The sequence below is a fragment of the Delphinus delphis genome, chromosome 8 (assembly GCF_949987515.2).
Source record: "Delphinus delphis chromosome 8, mDelDel1.2, whole genome shotgun sequence".
Taxonomy (NCBI): domain Eukaryota; kingdom Metazoa; phylum Chordata; class Mammalia; order Artiodactyla; family Delphinidae; genus Delphinus; species Delphinus delphis.
Window position 1 is genome coordinate 59,268,584 of NC_082690.1, and position 13,727 is coordinate 59,282,310.

The 13,727-nt window shown below is 45.2% G+C and overlaps 1 protein-coding gene across 3 annotated transcripts in view; it reads left to right on the forward strand.

The window, feature by feature from the left end:
• FAM168A (family with sequence similarity 168 member A) overlaps nt 1-13,727 on the forward strand; it is a 194,931-nt gene that overhangs the window by 177,790 nt on the left and 3,414 nt on the right. The window contains exons 4-6 of one of the 3 annotated variants that reach the window (XM_060018305.1): nt 1,346-1,372; nt 6,501-6,626; nt 13,164-13,306. In XM_060018305.1, the coding sequence (XP_059874288.1) occupies nt 1,346-1,372; nt 6,501-6,626; nt 13,164-13,306 (296 nt within the window). The remainder of the gene's footprint in view (nt 1-1,345; nt 1,373-6,500; nt 6,627-13,163; nt 13,307-13,727) is intronic. The other 2 variants (XM_060018306.1, XM_060018307.1) reach the window with 2 other exon arrangements.

Consider the following 13,727-nt stretch of genomic DNA (forward strand, 5'->3'; position numbering starts at 1 on the left):
GCTGGCCTCTGCTTCTACCAGGTCTCCTGACTGCAGTGGAGGAGCTGACTCAAGGTCAGAGAGGACAGTGTACGTACTCTCAGCTTCCTTCCAGAGCTGGCCGTTTGTGATGCTGAGAGATGCCTGCGGGATAGAAGCCTGCAAAGGAGCCAGGCTCTCAGGTTTAAATTCCTCTCAGCTTTTTCAAGAAGACCAAGAAGTTGCTTCAGAAAGAGCTATTTTTAGCAGCTCTAAATACCCAAAGATGTCCTCTATCCAGGATGCAGGGAAATATTTCACTCCTTCATTGGTTCTGAAAGCAATGTGGGTACTTGAAGCTTTCTTCCAAGCTCTTAGTGACTTCAGGGATCTTACTTAAGAACTGTTTGGCCCTGCAGAAGGCAGAGCCAATAGAGACTTGTTTTCAAAATCTGGAGACCAAAAGATGGGTCATATCAATGGTAATCTGACTTGAAAATGAAGGGAAAGGATAAACAGGATAACTAATATAGGTAAAAATGAAATACCTCCTCACAAAAAAATCTGTTTATCCGTCATTGTCATCTGTTGTCTCACTTGATTCCATAGCAGCATTGTAAAGTACAGTTACTCCCATTTTGCATATGATGAACCTGGGGAAGGGGAGGGAAAAGGAATTTGAGTTTTCTGAACACCTGCCATGTTCCAGACACCATGCAAGTCTTGTCACAAATCTTAATTTTTTTTCCGTAATCTTGTGAGTTAGAGCTTCTTGCCTTCAGTTTTGCTCAGAGAGGTTAAATAACGTGTCCAAAGTTGCACAGCTAAAAAGCAGTGGAGCTCAGATTCAAAGCCAAGCTGTCTGCCCACAGTCTGTGCCCCTTGTACAGCACCACGCTCTCCCAGAGGTCTCAGGAAATTAAGTGCCTCTGCATTGGTCCTGGCCCTCTAGGACTTTAAACAGAGCTCTTCAGAGGCCAAAGATGATTGGTTTTGTCCCTGAACCTTTACCTCCTCTAGCACATAAAGCCTCTGTCATGTGTGAAGTCCCTTTGCAATGCTTGGGAGACTTGAAATTTATTCTTAGCATGGACAAGCAAAGAGCAGGAACTTGGACTTACATACTTCCAGGCAGCTTCTGGGTCAGCTGCCTGGAGGATGTCATGGCATCCAAGGACATACCCTTCCTCAATGAATGGGCTTTCCTGGATGGCAAGTCTGTCACCCTCTCCAGGGTAGAGGTACTTTGCACCCTCTGCGTTCACTGTTTCTTGCGTAGCCTGGGGGAAACTGCTTTTTTAAGACAAAGTTTGTTTTTGTAACTGCAATATGTACTACTTTGCACAGATTCTTAGTGGTAATTTCAACTAACATTTCTATCCAACAGAGTTTCAGTTCCTGCATTCAGCTTATGGTAGGAGAGCTATTTTTCCTCATCTGTATTATGGCCTATGAATGTGTTATCTCGTAACAAAAGTAGATCCCCTCTCCTTCCCTCCCCAAATCCCATCCCCTAGGCTTGGGCTCCCCCAGGTGGCTCAGCAGCAGTTCCTGAAGCATGCAGGAACATGTCTGATGGTGCAAAATCATGGGTTGGAGACACACACGAACCGTCCCCTAGGGCAGCAGTGAAGGATCATGGCACTAAAAGGCGTCTCTCCCCTTCCTCACCTCTGGGGTCCCATCTGACCTAGGTCGGAAACCTTTACCCTCACATGGCTGCTGAATTCAAACAAACAAGTGAACAAAAATTCCTGGGTCTCTATGGCTCCTCTGTTGGCTTTATGGCAGCCCCTGCGGAGGAGTACCTGGATTATGCCTGTAAGAATGCAAAACACCAGTCTGCCCCACGATCAGACTTTCCATCTCCATTGGCAGTCTCACATGTTTGAAGACCTGGTTAACTTTAGATACAATCTATTCCCTTAGCCCAGATCTTGAGCTCTGGCTCATTTGGGGGGCATTTTCCTGGATGGTGAGAGGTGAGGGTCAAGTGTGCTAATAAGCCAGGGACCAGAGCTGGATTCTCTGGGCAGTGTGGACTCCAGGCCCAAGGCACCACGGGAACTTCTGGGCACCTGTGAGGGTCCCAGCAGTGTAACTTGACTAGGTCCTTTTTTGTCATAGACAGGAAGGGACCATAGGAGGGACTTGCTGCTTTCACCACCCTCACCTGGGCTGCTCAGGACAATGTTTTCGTAAAGTCTCTGCACACTTTCTCGACTTTTAACCTTGAATTATTTGGATGTTGAAAATTGAATTTGTGTGTGGCACATCTTTTAGGAGATGAGCTGTGAAAATCTCTTCTTGCTGCTGCTGTGGGCTGCGTGATCTTGGGCAATTTGCTAATGTCTCCAGGCCATAGATAAAATGTTTTATTCCAGATGATCTCTGAGGTCCCTTTAAATGCTAACAGGTTGCCCTCTTATAATCTTATTCTTTCAGTTTTTCTAGTCACAGACCCGTTTCTCTTATTGTTTATGAGGAGTCGTGTTTGTTTGCCTCAGGATATATGAACTTGAACAGAAGACTCCATATGAAGTGAGAGAAGCTCTCCTGCCTCCTCACCTCTCCTGTTATAGCATCTGAAATAGAAATACTAAAGTGTGTGTATGGAGCTCTTCTCTTCACAAAATGTTCTGTCCCAGACCCTAAGCTGGCCCTTTGAAGATACAAAGTTCAGTAAGACAGGGTTCCTGTTTTCAAGGAGCTCAAAGTTTAGCGGGGGAGATGGACAAACTAGCAAGTACAGGGGCTTCTAAGAATCACAGGAACTGGGATAGTGAACCAAGTGGGATACATGAGGGGGCTGTGATCAAGAAGTGGGGAAAAGAAAGGACTTCATAGTAGAGGTGAGTCTTCAGCTCCTGGTTGATGGATTAATAAACGTCTACCAGGTGGTATTTGGGGAAGGACATGCCAGGAAGAGTGAGCAGTGTGAGCAAAAATACAGAGAAGTGATGCTTCTTGGCATAGCCTGGGAAGGGTGAACAGTTTGTGTGGCTGTCATGTAGGGTTTGAGAGTGAGAACAGTGAGTCTAGAGAGATCATAGGACTAGATCACGAGGGGCCTTGAGTGCCACTCAAGGAGTTAGGTAATGGAGAACCATGGAATGTTTTTAAGAAAGAAGTTTTTGTGATTAGGTTTAGGTCTTAGAAATATCACTCTGACTGCAGCTTGGAGATTGGAATTGGCAGGTTTAAAAACAAACAGAACAGTGAGGAAGCAGTTGCAATAATTCAGGTAAGAGGTGATGAGAGCTTCCATTGGAGCTGTCCACACCTGTGGGGATGGAAGAGTAGACAGACACCAGAATTAGAAACTGTAAGACTGGCTGACACTTGATCCTTGATCCTCACAATCAATACCATGAAGCAATCAAGGAGTGGTTATTATTGCCATTTTATGAGACAACAGACCTGAAGTTTAGAAAGGTATAGTGACTTGCCCAAGGTCCCACAGCTAATAAGTGGCACAGCCCAGGCTAGAACTCAGATTTCCTGACTTACTACATTGTTCAGGATGATGGTCCCTTGCTGCCTCTCCTCCTTGTAAGTGTGCTTAACAGATTGTTCAAGTGTCAGAGGGCGTGAGGGCCCCATGTCCAGGGATGTGAACAACCCAGCACTTGGACGTGGGCCGCATGCTGTGACTGGGCCGTGGCCCTTCACTGCCATGGGTTCTCGCTCTCTCTTTTTTTAAATTGAGGAATAGTACATATATAGTACTACATAAAGTGCAAAAGTACGTAGTCTCAAACGTACACCTCAATAATATTTGACGTATATACACTTGTATTTATTCAAAATATAGACCATTTCTAGGAGTTGGTACCTTTCATGGCACCCAAGAACAGGCATACCTGTCAGAGCAGCGTCCTCTATTACCACGCCTCTAAAAGCTTCAGTTGGATTGTCTTCATCCCACAGCTGAGCTCTGAATCACTACCAGCAGCAGAATGGGTTTCTTTAGAATTGTATGTGGACGTATAGCTAACTAATGAGGAAGTCAAGTCGACAGCTGTTATTTGTTGTTTTTTGTTTTCAGCCTTCATATTTATCCAGTTATTTAAATTATTATGTATTCATATATACAGAAAAATATAGAAGATATTAGTATTTGTTTTCTTTATAATGAAACCAGAAGAAAATACCCACTTCTTCAGGAACATGTATAGGTTAGCTCACTTGTTCAGTTGGGAAACACATAATCAAAGGCACAGTCACACTTGCTTCTTTCCTGGTTAATCTGGAACATCGTTTTACTGTGTGTAATGCTGTCTTGTTCACTCTCTGGTTGGCGTGTGGCTGTGTTGCATCCCCAGCTAGACCATAAATACCTGGTGTGCGGTGACCATGACCCACGTGTGTTCCTGTCCACCGTGGCGCTCCCCTCAGTGCTGAGTGCAGTGTAGGCCTCAGTCACTCTTTGGTTAATTTTGATTTACTTACTTTAATTGTCACACAGTCCTTTAGGCTAATGTCAGACTTTTGGCTCATGATTAAAATTATGGTAAAGATGCACCACTTGGGTTAAAAACTGGACCAGAACAGGTCCTCCAAATTCTCAGCAGCCAAATTTAGGCCTCCTGCTCCCTGGTGGATTCCTGTGGGGTCTTGAGGGCCTGGGCTTGCTCTATCTGACTTCTCAGAGCTACATGTTTCACTTTTTAGGGAGTTGTTTTAGGTGGCCAGGGCTTTCCAGCCACGTGAAGTGGCAGATTCTAAATCTGGAGCTATCTTAATAAGATTTTTCAACACTAATTGGGTCCTTTATTAATTCCCACCACTCCACCCATCCCTGCCCCCCAGGAAAAGAAACCCATGATAATTGTTTAAATTGACTGCCCTCCTCCTGTGTTGTCTGCAGAGTCATGTTGTAATGTCCAGCAAAGGCCCTGGACTCTGCATGGGAATTCTGCTGGATCTCCATTTTCTTCTACCAGAATTCTCCTTTTAGTGTCACTTCCCTGCCCATGATTTCCTTCTCATTTCTCAGCATCCGCTGTATGTATCGCGGGCCATTGATGCAAGCGCAGTCAGCCCAGAACAGCTGTACTTCTATCCTTGGTTCAGCAAAAACAGTAGTCTTTGACCTCTTCCTCTGACCCCAGTATTTCCATGACTGAAGGAACCAGAGGCATTTCCTGTTACCTGGACAGGCAGAGGAGTTTATGGAGATCTGTCTGGAGGTGGATTATCCTTGTCCTGATGGAATGAGAGGGTATAGGCAAACTTGCTTCTCATACCACCCTGTCTTACCTAGCCCCTTGTTAAAATGTTTCACGTATATCCAACTGTTGCCAATACTAATATACTTTAAAACACCCCATATCCATGTCTCCCAAGACCTCATCTGAGTGGAAAAGATACTGTTAAAATCATTCTTCAGCCACAAGTAGAAATTTGGGTCAAGAATATTTCTCCTCGGGAATTCCCTGGCGGTCCTGTGGTTAGGACTCCCCGCTTTCACTGCCAAGGGCCCGTGTTCAATCCCTGGTCGGGGAACTTGGATCCCAAAAGCCGCGCAGTGTGGCCAAAAAAAAAAAAAATTTTTTTTCCCCTCTATTGTTTGAAAATATATCAAGAGAGATACGTAAAATGTTAGGCAATCCCTCCCCCCACTCCCTTTGAAACCCTATTTCCTCTCTCCTTCCCTACAGGACACATGAAGGTAAGTTTTTTGAGTCACTCCCCACTTCTATTCCATAGGAAACATCATCCTTCAAATTTCTCAAGCTGAGCTTTGAGTCAGCCTGGGAAGTCTCTGCAGATTTCTTTCAAACTGAGCCTCATCTCTATTTCACACCTACCCCAAGTTTGACATTTGCTTTCTTAGTGGCCCAAAAGATCATCTCTAATTCATGAGGCGATATCTCAGGTGGAGCACCAGTAGCACCTCAGCAGGAGACATAAAAGGTGCAAGAGGTTTGTCTGGCCCTGGCTAGGTCTACAGGAGAAGAGATTTGCAGGTAGTGTCCCGCTGGACAGCCTTGCCTTGTAAGCCACCAAAGCTCAGTCCCTTTAGAGGAGATGGCAGTCCAGCAAGGTTCATGTCATGTGGTTATTAGTATTTTGGGGTCACTCTTTGAAAACAATTTGTTAAATACACCTCCAGATGAGATTTCAGGCATATAAAGGGGTACTCAGTTGATCTGGCCCAGTACATAGTCAAAGGCTCCGAGTTGCTACACGTTAACGACCAGGTGGCTAAGGAGTATCCCAGAGTCTTAGGCTAGAATGTCAGGCAGTAGAAGGCAGTATTCATAAGCATTTTCATGGGTTTGGTAGTGGGTAGAAAATCCTGACTCCCCTACTTAGTATAAGCTTAGGTCTCCTCAGTTTCAAATAGTTCAGAAGGTCACTTCAGCACTCCTCCCAACCACTCACCCATCTCAGAAAGCTGAACCATCCTGTGTGTCTGAACAGGGCCCCTTGGGTTATATGTTTCCGTCCAGCTCAAGATCCTTGCTTTTGTGTCTGTGATTGGTGGTGCCCACTTCCTATTTCTGCCTAATGCCATTCTTGTGTCTTCCCTTAAGCAACTCTGCTGATGAAACAGGCCTGGCCACAGAACTCGTCTTCCTGTGGCACTGAAGGCACCTTCCACCTCCCAGTGGACACCGGGACCGAGAACCGAACTTACCAAGCATCCTCTGCGGCTTTCAGTAAATACAGCCTGTCTCCTCCTTTCCTTGTTCCCCTTGGTTGGGACTGATTTGGCTCTTAGGAAGAAAGGAAAGGGAACTTTTAAAACTGACATTTATAGGACACTGTTTTAAGAGGTTCTCTCTCCTACCCACCAAAAAATTGGCCCTCCTCATATAGAAACGGTCATCCTCTTTGATCACACACCCTGCTTTGAGGAGACACAAAGCAGTGAGGGAGAGAGAAGGAAGTACTCACCTGGCCAATGAGTTTGATGAGGGAAGGACTGTTACTGCATTTCAAGGGAAGGACAGAGGGCACTTTAAAGTCTTGTGGACTTTTGGACAGAGGGGGTTCCTCCAACTAGCACATGGTTTTCAACCTCAGCACTGTGGACATGGGGAGCAGATAATTCTTGGTTGGGGGGGGGGCTGTCCTGTGCATATCCCCAGGGGCAAAATTGCCCCCTGCTTGAGAAACACTGCCCTCGTGGAGGCTACACTGTGAGAGCAAGGTATGTGCAGGAAGTCCTCGTGAAGGTCGGAAACCATCTGGCCTGTCAGATTGGTCACTTCACTTGAGGCTCAGTAGAGTGACTGATGGTTTCACCTTCACATCTGATTTTTAACACAAAATGGCTCCACTGGGTAAAATGAGGACGAGTGTTTAGAAATGACTGAGTGGCATTTTGACTCTGTATGAGGAAAAGCTTCGTGCCTTGTTGCAGTTGTCCGAAAGAGGAGTGGCTGGCTTTGGATGTGGTGAGTGCCAGTCTCTTAAGTTGTGCCAGCAAGGGCTGCACAGGCCCTCGGAGGGATGTTGCAGACTAGGCCCGATGGTCTGGGGTTCAGTGAAGTGTTAACCTATTAAGTGAGTAAATTAGAAGAATACATTGTATTTTAAATTTTTCTTTAAAATGTTATTTTCTCCTTAGCTATCATTGCCCCTTCAGGTCAACATCAACTTACGTTTATACAACATAACTCTCACCTTTTGCAGAATATGTTTTCATGATCACCCTCTCATTTAATCTACACTATAGTTCTATTTGGGTGGATTTTTATTCCAGTTTGAAAGCTGAGGCTCAGAAAGGTAATATGCCCAATGCCATCCAACTGGTAAGCAGCACGACTAGAAAAGTGTATCACCCAAGTTAAGTTTCTATTACTGACTTTTTTCCTTGAGATTAGTTTTACTCTTATTTAAGAGAGGGATGATAGCAGTAGGGAATTTTTCCAGGTACCTATGATATTATATATGTAAATGGGCATATACATGCATATTCTGTCTTATATCTGCACATATGGAGGTAGATGCATATAGACACACCTGCTGTAGTGTAGCAGAAAGAAGCCTGGAGTGGAAGACCAAAAGAGTTGGATTCTAGACTTGGTTCTGTGTAACCTTGGATAATTCATGTCTGTGCTTTGGACCTTGCTTTTTCCAAATGTAACATGAGTGGGTTGGACTAGGTAATCTTTAAGGTTCTCTCTAGCTATTAGGCTCCTGATTCTATCACCTTGGTGCTGTATACCCAATATCTTCCACTCTTTCAGGGGCCTCCTCTCTAGCTGCCCAGACCAGTAGTTGGCCAACTAGCCTTTGTTCACACATCTCCAGGTATGGAGTATTCATTCCCTCCAGAAGCAACCCTTTCCACAATGAGAAAGTCTGAGTATTAGAAGGCCTTGCCTTCCACTATGTTGACATCTTCCTAAAGTTCCACTGAAAAGTCCAGTAGCTATATCCCACTGTCCTCTCACAGGCTATCACAGTCCCTAGAAAGGGCCAAGATGTGCTCTCTTTCTTATAATCCGTAAATAGAGGTGGGATTGACTGGTCCTCCCATGTCCCACCAGAGTTCCTCCCAGCACACAGATTTTGTGGCTTCTAATACCACAGAAAACTCAGGGCACTTTGACAAATTCAATGTAATTTCACTAACACTTGCTAAGCCTGTTTGTAGTTAGGTCTCCCTTCTACTTATTCAGCACTCTCTTGTTCAGCTGCCAACAAGGAGACTGGGGGGTCAAGGCAAGAATCATACATAGAGCTTTGTCCAGACATATAAATCTGATAGTCAATAAACTGATCAGTCTAAAAGGCATCCTTCATGTGAGGATCAATGTGTTTGAAGGTGGTAGGGGCTCTACAACTGAAAAAGATTTATGACAGTGCAGAAGGATTGAAGAGAGGGCTGAAAAAGTTTTATCTTGCTAATGTACACACTCTCTTTATTACCCTATTTGATGGAGTCTAAAATTATGGTTAGCAACCTGAGAGAAAGAACAGGGTACCATAAACAAAGCCTCTTTCATAAGTCAGGGCTGGGACTGCTAGTGATCAGATTCCTTTTTCCTCTCACAATATTGCCTTTAATGAAATGAAGACACAAAGGCCAATATACCAAATGTCCAAGATTGGACTACAGAGACGTATAATTTCAGAAATGAGCTCTGCCCAGGGCATGGTAAGCCCTGAACTCTGGGCCCAGCCCCGCACTGATTTGCTGTGCAGTTTTGGGAAAGTTGCTGCTCCCCTGGGCTCTAGGTTCTTCATCTGAATTGGAGAGGATTGAATTCAAGTCTCTAATGTCCTTAAGGTATAGCATTCCAAAGTCCTAATTCTGTAACCTTCAGACGGAGGTAGAACTCTTTTCAGGAGACCCAGGCCCTGAGTGAGTGAGTTGAATCTAAGTTCATTTGAGCAAAATCAGTGAGTTTCTATTTTGACTTGGTTTTGTTTCATTTTTGTTTGCATCAAATCCAACGGCTTTTTTTTTTTTTAAACTTAGGTGCATAAAGTAATAAACCCTGAATTTTGTGATACCCAAGGTAGCCCAGGCTACAGCCCCAGGGGAATTTCCAGTGATCCTCAGGGGTATGGACAGGACCATCAGTCAGTTGTGGAATGTCCTCTGCAATGATTTTCTAATAGAAGTCCCATTGAAATGCTCAGAACGTAGAATATCAGCACTAGAAAGGTCCTCTGATATTATCTAGTCCAGTGAAGGTATTCCTTGAGAGAAGAATTGACGTGAATCGCTGACAGAGCCCAGGACTGGGACCACTGTAGTCAGAGGAGGGAACATTGAGTCCTGGGTCCTCGTGAGCCTTTGCTCATTTGCTCGCGTCTCATCTGTGAAACGTTTGCATTGGTCTTGATGATCTCTAAGGTCTTTTCTAGCTCTGCAGTTCTGCTTCTCCCTTCTCAACCTGTCTGGACAAATAGGCAAGGCCTTCTTCTCCAGCATCATCTTTTCGGCCACCCAGTGTGTTTTGGCTACTGATTTGTATTTTGAGTTTGTGTGTGTCTCATTTCATAACATGAAGAAAGGATACATTTGTAGACAAGGTTATTCTTGGATGTGGAAACCAAATTCTACTGCAGTCTCTTGGAACCTTTTGATTTTCCTCAGAGGGATAATCTCAACACTTTGTAAGATGGTTGTCCTTGTGACAGAGAGGGTTAGTGCAGGCTTCCTCAGAGGATAAAACTTCAGCACACATTCTCTGGCAGCATAAAGGAAAGTCACCAGCACTGTTGGCCTGTTATCTTTAAAGAATCTTAAAATCATGGCATTTTAAACCATCAAATTTTAGAATCTTAGAATCCTGGAGTCTGTGTTCCAAGCTGGATCACACCATAAAAGTCATACTAGTTTAACCTCCTATGTACTGTCATCTTTCAGACCAGTCTCTGCTTGTATACCCCCTAGAACAGGAAGCTTACTATCTCTCTATACAGTGAAAGAGAAAAGAATAATAGCTAATCTTTATGAACTGCTTTTAATGTGTCAGGCATTCTTTTAAGGGCTTTGCACTTATTAGTTAATGTATTCATCACAGTAGCCCTATGAAGTAAGTGCTATTATTATCCCCATTTTATAGATGAGGAGACAGATGTATTCTACAGCTGTTAAGTAGGAGGGCTGGGGTTTGGACCCAGGCAGTCAGTCTGGCTCCAGACTACTTATAATCACAACCCTGTGCTGTGTAGCTTTCAGAGACAGGCATCTTAGGATTCAGGGGTGTCCTGCCCTCCTGCATGGAAGAGAGGTGCTCTCCACTCTGGCAGGACTCCCCATAACCTGTTTTATTCCTTTAAATCAGAAGTTAGCAGGCTTTTCCTGTAAAGGCCAGATAATAAATATCTTAGGCTTTTGGGGCCTTACGATGTCTGCCATTAACTACCATTCTACCAGTAAAGCAGCCATAGTCAGTATGTGAATGAATGGGCATGGCTGTGTTACAGTAAAATTTGATTTACCAAAACAAGCTACAGTCACACACAAAATTGTAGTTTGCATGTTTTAAATGTGAATAGGATGAATAAAAGATCCTGTGGTAAAACAAATTTGGAAATAGTCTCCTGCATATCCCTATCTTGGAGATTCACAGTTCATCCTATCATTTTAAAACTTCTCAGTGTCATGGAATAAAACCTATTTTCTCTCTTATTTTATATTTCTCCTCCTCCTCCCCCTCTTCCCCCTTCCCTCCCACCTTCTCCTTGTCCTTTTTTTTTGGCGGGGGCGGGTGGCAAAATAACACTTAGGATCCCTTGTATACTCTTGGGACACACCCATCTTGAGAATCCCCTTTGTTTTACAGACAAGTAAACTGTGTCTCCAAGGTGAGTACACCTCAAATAGTTCCTTCTAGATGTCTGCAAACCTAGACTCCCTGTCTTCCCCACAGTATCTGTTTCTCCTCCTGTGACCACATTTCATGATTAGCTGCACAATCTAGAAACTTGGAGGAACCTGCTCTAGACTTTTTCCTCAACTGACTCGTACCTCCACTTCCAGTTAGTTTCTAGTTCTTATCAGTGCTACCTTCTCATTAATGTATTTTTCCAGCCCCATTGCTACTTATTTCCCAAGCATATTTGACCACAAAATCAGTTTCTCTGGTTTCTCATGGAACAAACTATGGGTCTGCAGGTGGAAAGATAAATGACATGATTCCAGGGAGAGGGCTGGACAGCTTTTCGGTGGTGCCTTGGGTGGTGACTAAATAACAGCTCTCATACCCTTCTGAGTAGCTCATCAGGGGCAGGGGGTCACCATGCCAAAGCTGTGGTGTGACTTGAGAGAGATTTGTGACTGTGTGGCAGCTTGCTTTAACTTGGTAGAAGTTAGGGTAGAAGAGACCCAGGGTCTTCAGAAAAATGGGATTTTAGTTCAGGAAGAAATCTTCATTCTTAGCCTTCTAATTTTACAAAATAGGAAACTAAGGCCCAGAGACTTGCCAGTAGTCACAGCAGATTGGAGGAAATCCTGGCCTGAAGCCTGGACCTCTTCTCTTCCAGTAAATCACCCTTTTCACTCTGGCCCCAGTCCCTTCTTGTAAAAACAGCCCCATGTTACTGAAAGGGTCCTTGGTGAGCATCTTGTAGGAGAAAGACCTGAGGCCAAGAGAGGTTCAGTGATGTGTCAGCCAGACCAAGCCAGGACGGGGACAGGGAAGAAGCCCCAGCGGCACCCCATTGGACATCCAAAGCCAGGATCCCTTGGCACTGTCCCTTCAACTCAGAAAGAAGGTGGTGTTCCTAAAAAGACTTGCTCTTTCTGAACCCCAGGATCCCCTAGTACAGAGTAAGAGAGTGGGGGCTACTTGATGATCACTTGGGTTCCAAAGAATCATTCCATTTTGTGATTCTCTAAGAACACAGTCTTGTTCCTGAGTGATTCATGTTTCAGGTTTTTCCTGCGAACTTAGGATCTGACTCTCTTTTCCAGAAAATTCAAAGGCAGCACAATTTGTTTGAATGGCTGATTGTGAGCTTCCTGGGGCCTGACTCTCAGCCCCTACCCAGCTTCAGTCCACCCTGCTGACCCCACATGGCCTGGGTTCCAGGTCGATGTGAACCTTTTTGATCCTTGACTTCAGTCTTTCAGACAGTGGTGGCCCTCCCCCAAACCCCAGGAGGGGAGGAAAGGCCAGCTGTGTAGAGCAAAGTTTTTCAGCATCCCAGAAGATGAGGGTCTCTGAATGGGGTTTTCAGTGGGGTTTCCACCTTAAAACTTGGCAGGGAAGAAGGGGAATATGGTGGAGGGCAGTCCAAAAAGGGAGAGAGATAAAAGGAGAAAAAGAGAGAATACAGGAGAAAGCAAGACAGAAGCAGCAGCAGAGGATGCCCTGAGGTGCTGAGTACGGAGACAGAAAAGCAAGAAGAGAGAGTGCGGTATAGAGCGAGCTGGTTGAGGGTCTCCCGTCCATGCACACCTGCCTGTCTCATGGCACATGGCTCAGAGTCCCAGACTGTTTGAGCTGCAAGGGTCCCTTAAGAGATCATCTGGTCCCAGCCTCTTATTTTATAGATCAGAGCCCTGAGACAGAGAAATAAAAGATGCCACACATGCAGCCACTGAGGGAGCTGCCTCTGGGGCCCGGGCTCTCTGGGTGGAGCCCTGTTCTCTGTCTGTTCTCATCTGTGTTTCCAGCCTGGATTCAGCCCATGTTTGTCTGGGGAGTCGTTGACTGGGACCTGCTGCCTTCCAGCGATGCTGTTCTGCCAACTAATTGAAAGTCTCTCTTATTGCCTTGGTACAGGATATACTGCGGGGACACCATACAAGGTCCCACCGACCCAGAGTAATACTGCTCCGCCCCCCTACTCCCCATCACCCAACCCCTATCAGACGGCCATGTATCCCATCAGAAGTGCCTACCCCCAGCAGAATCTGTATGCCCAGGTAGGTACATGTAGAAGCCCGGGACCACTTCTTCTGCAGGTAAAGGAGCCACCAGCCTGGGTAGGGTGGAGGGGGGTGAAGAAGAGAGTTCGTGGCTCTGATGAGCTGTCGCGGTTGTGTCATTAAAACAATAACCTTGCAGTCTACACACTCCCCCAGTCTACCTCAGTCCACAGTCTGAGGCTCTTGTTATTATTTAGCAAAAACATTTGAGAAGCTCTGGATTAAGATGATCCAGGACGCCCTGTCTACTCTGCCCAAAGGTCAGCAGACCTGTGGGGCTGTGACAGCACAAAGCAGTCATGTGATCCAGGCAGTGGGATGTCACCTCAGACCATTGTCTCCATCCTCAACCTTTTTTGCCTCCAGGGAAATAGATAGTAAGAGACATTTGGGGAAGTGCTCTGCATTTATGACATTT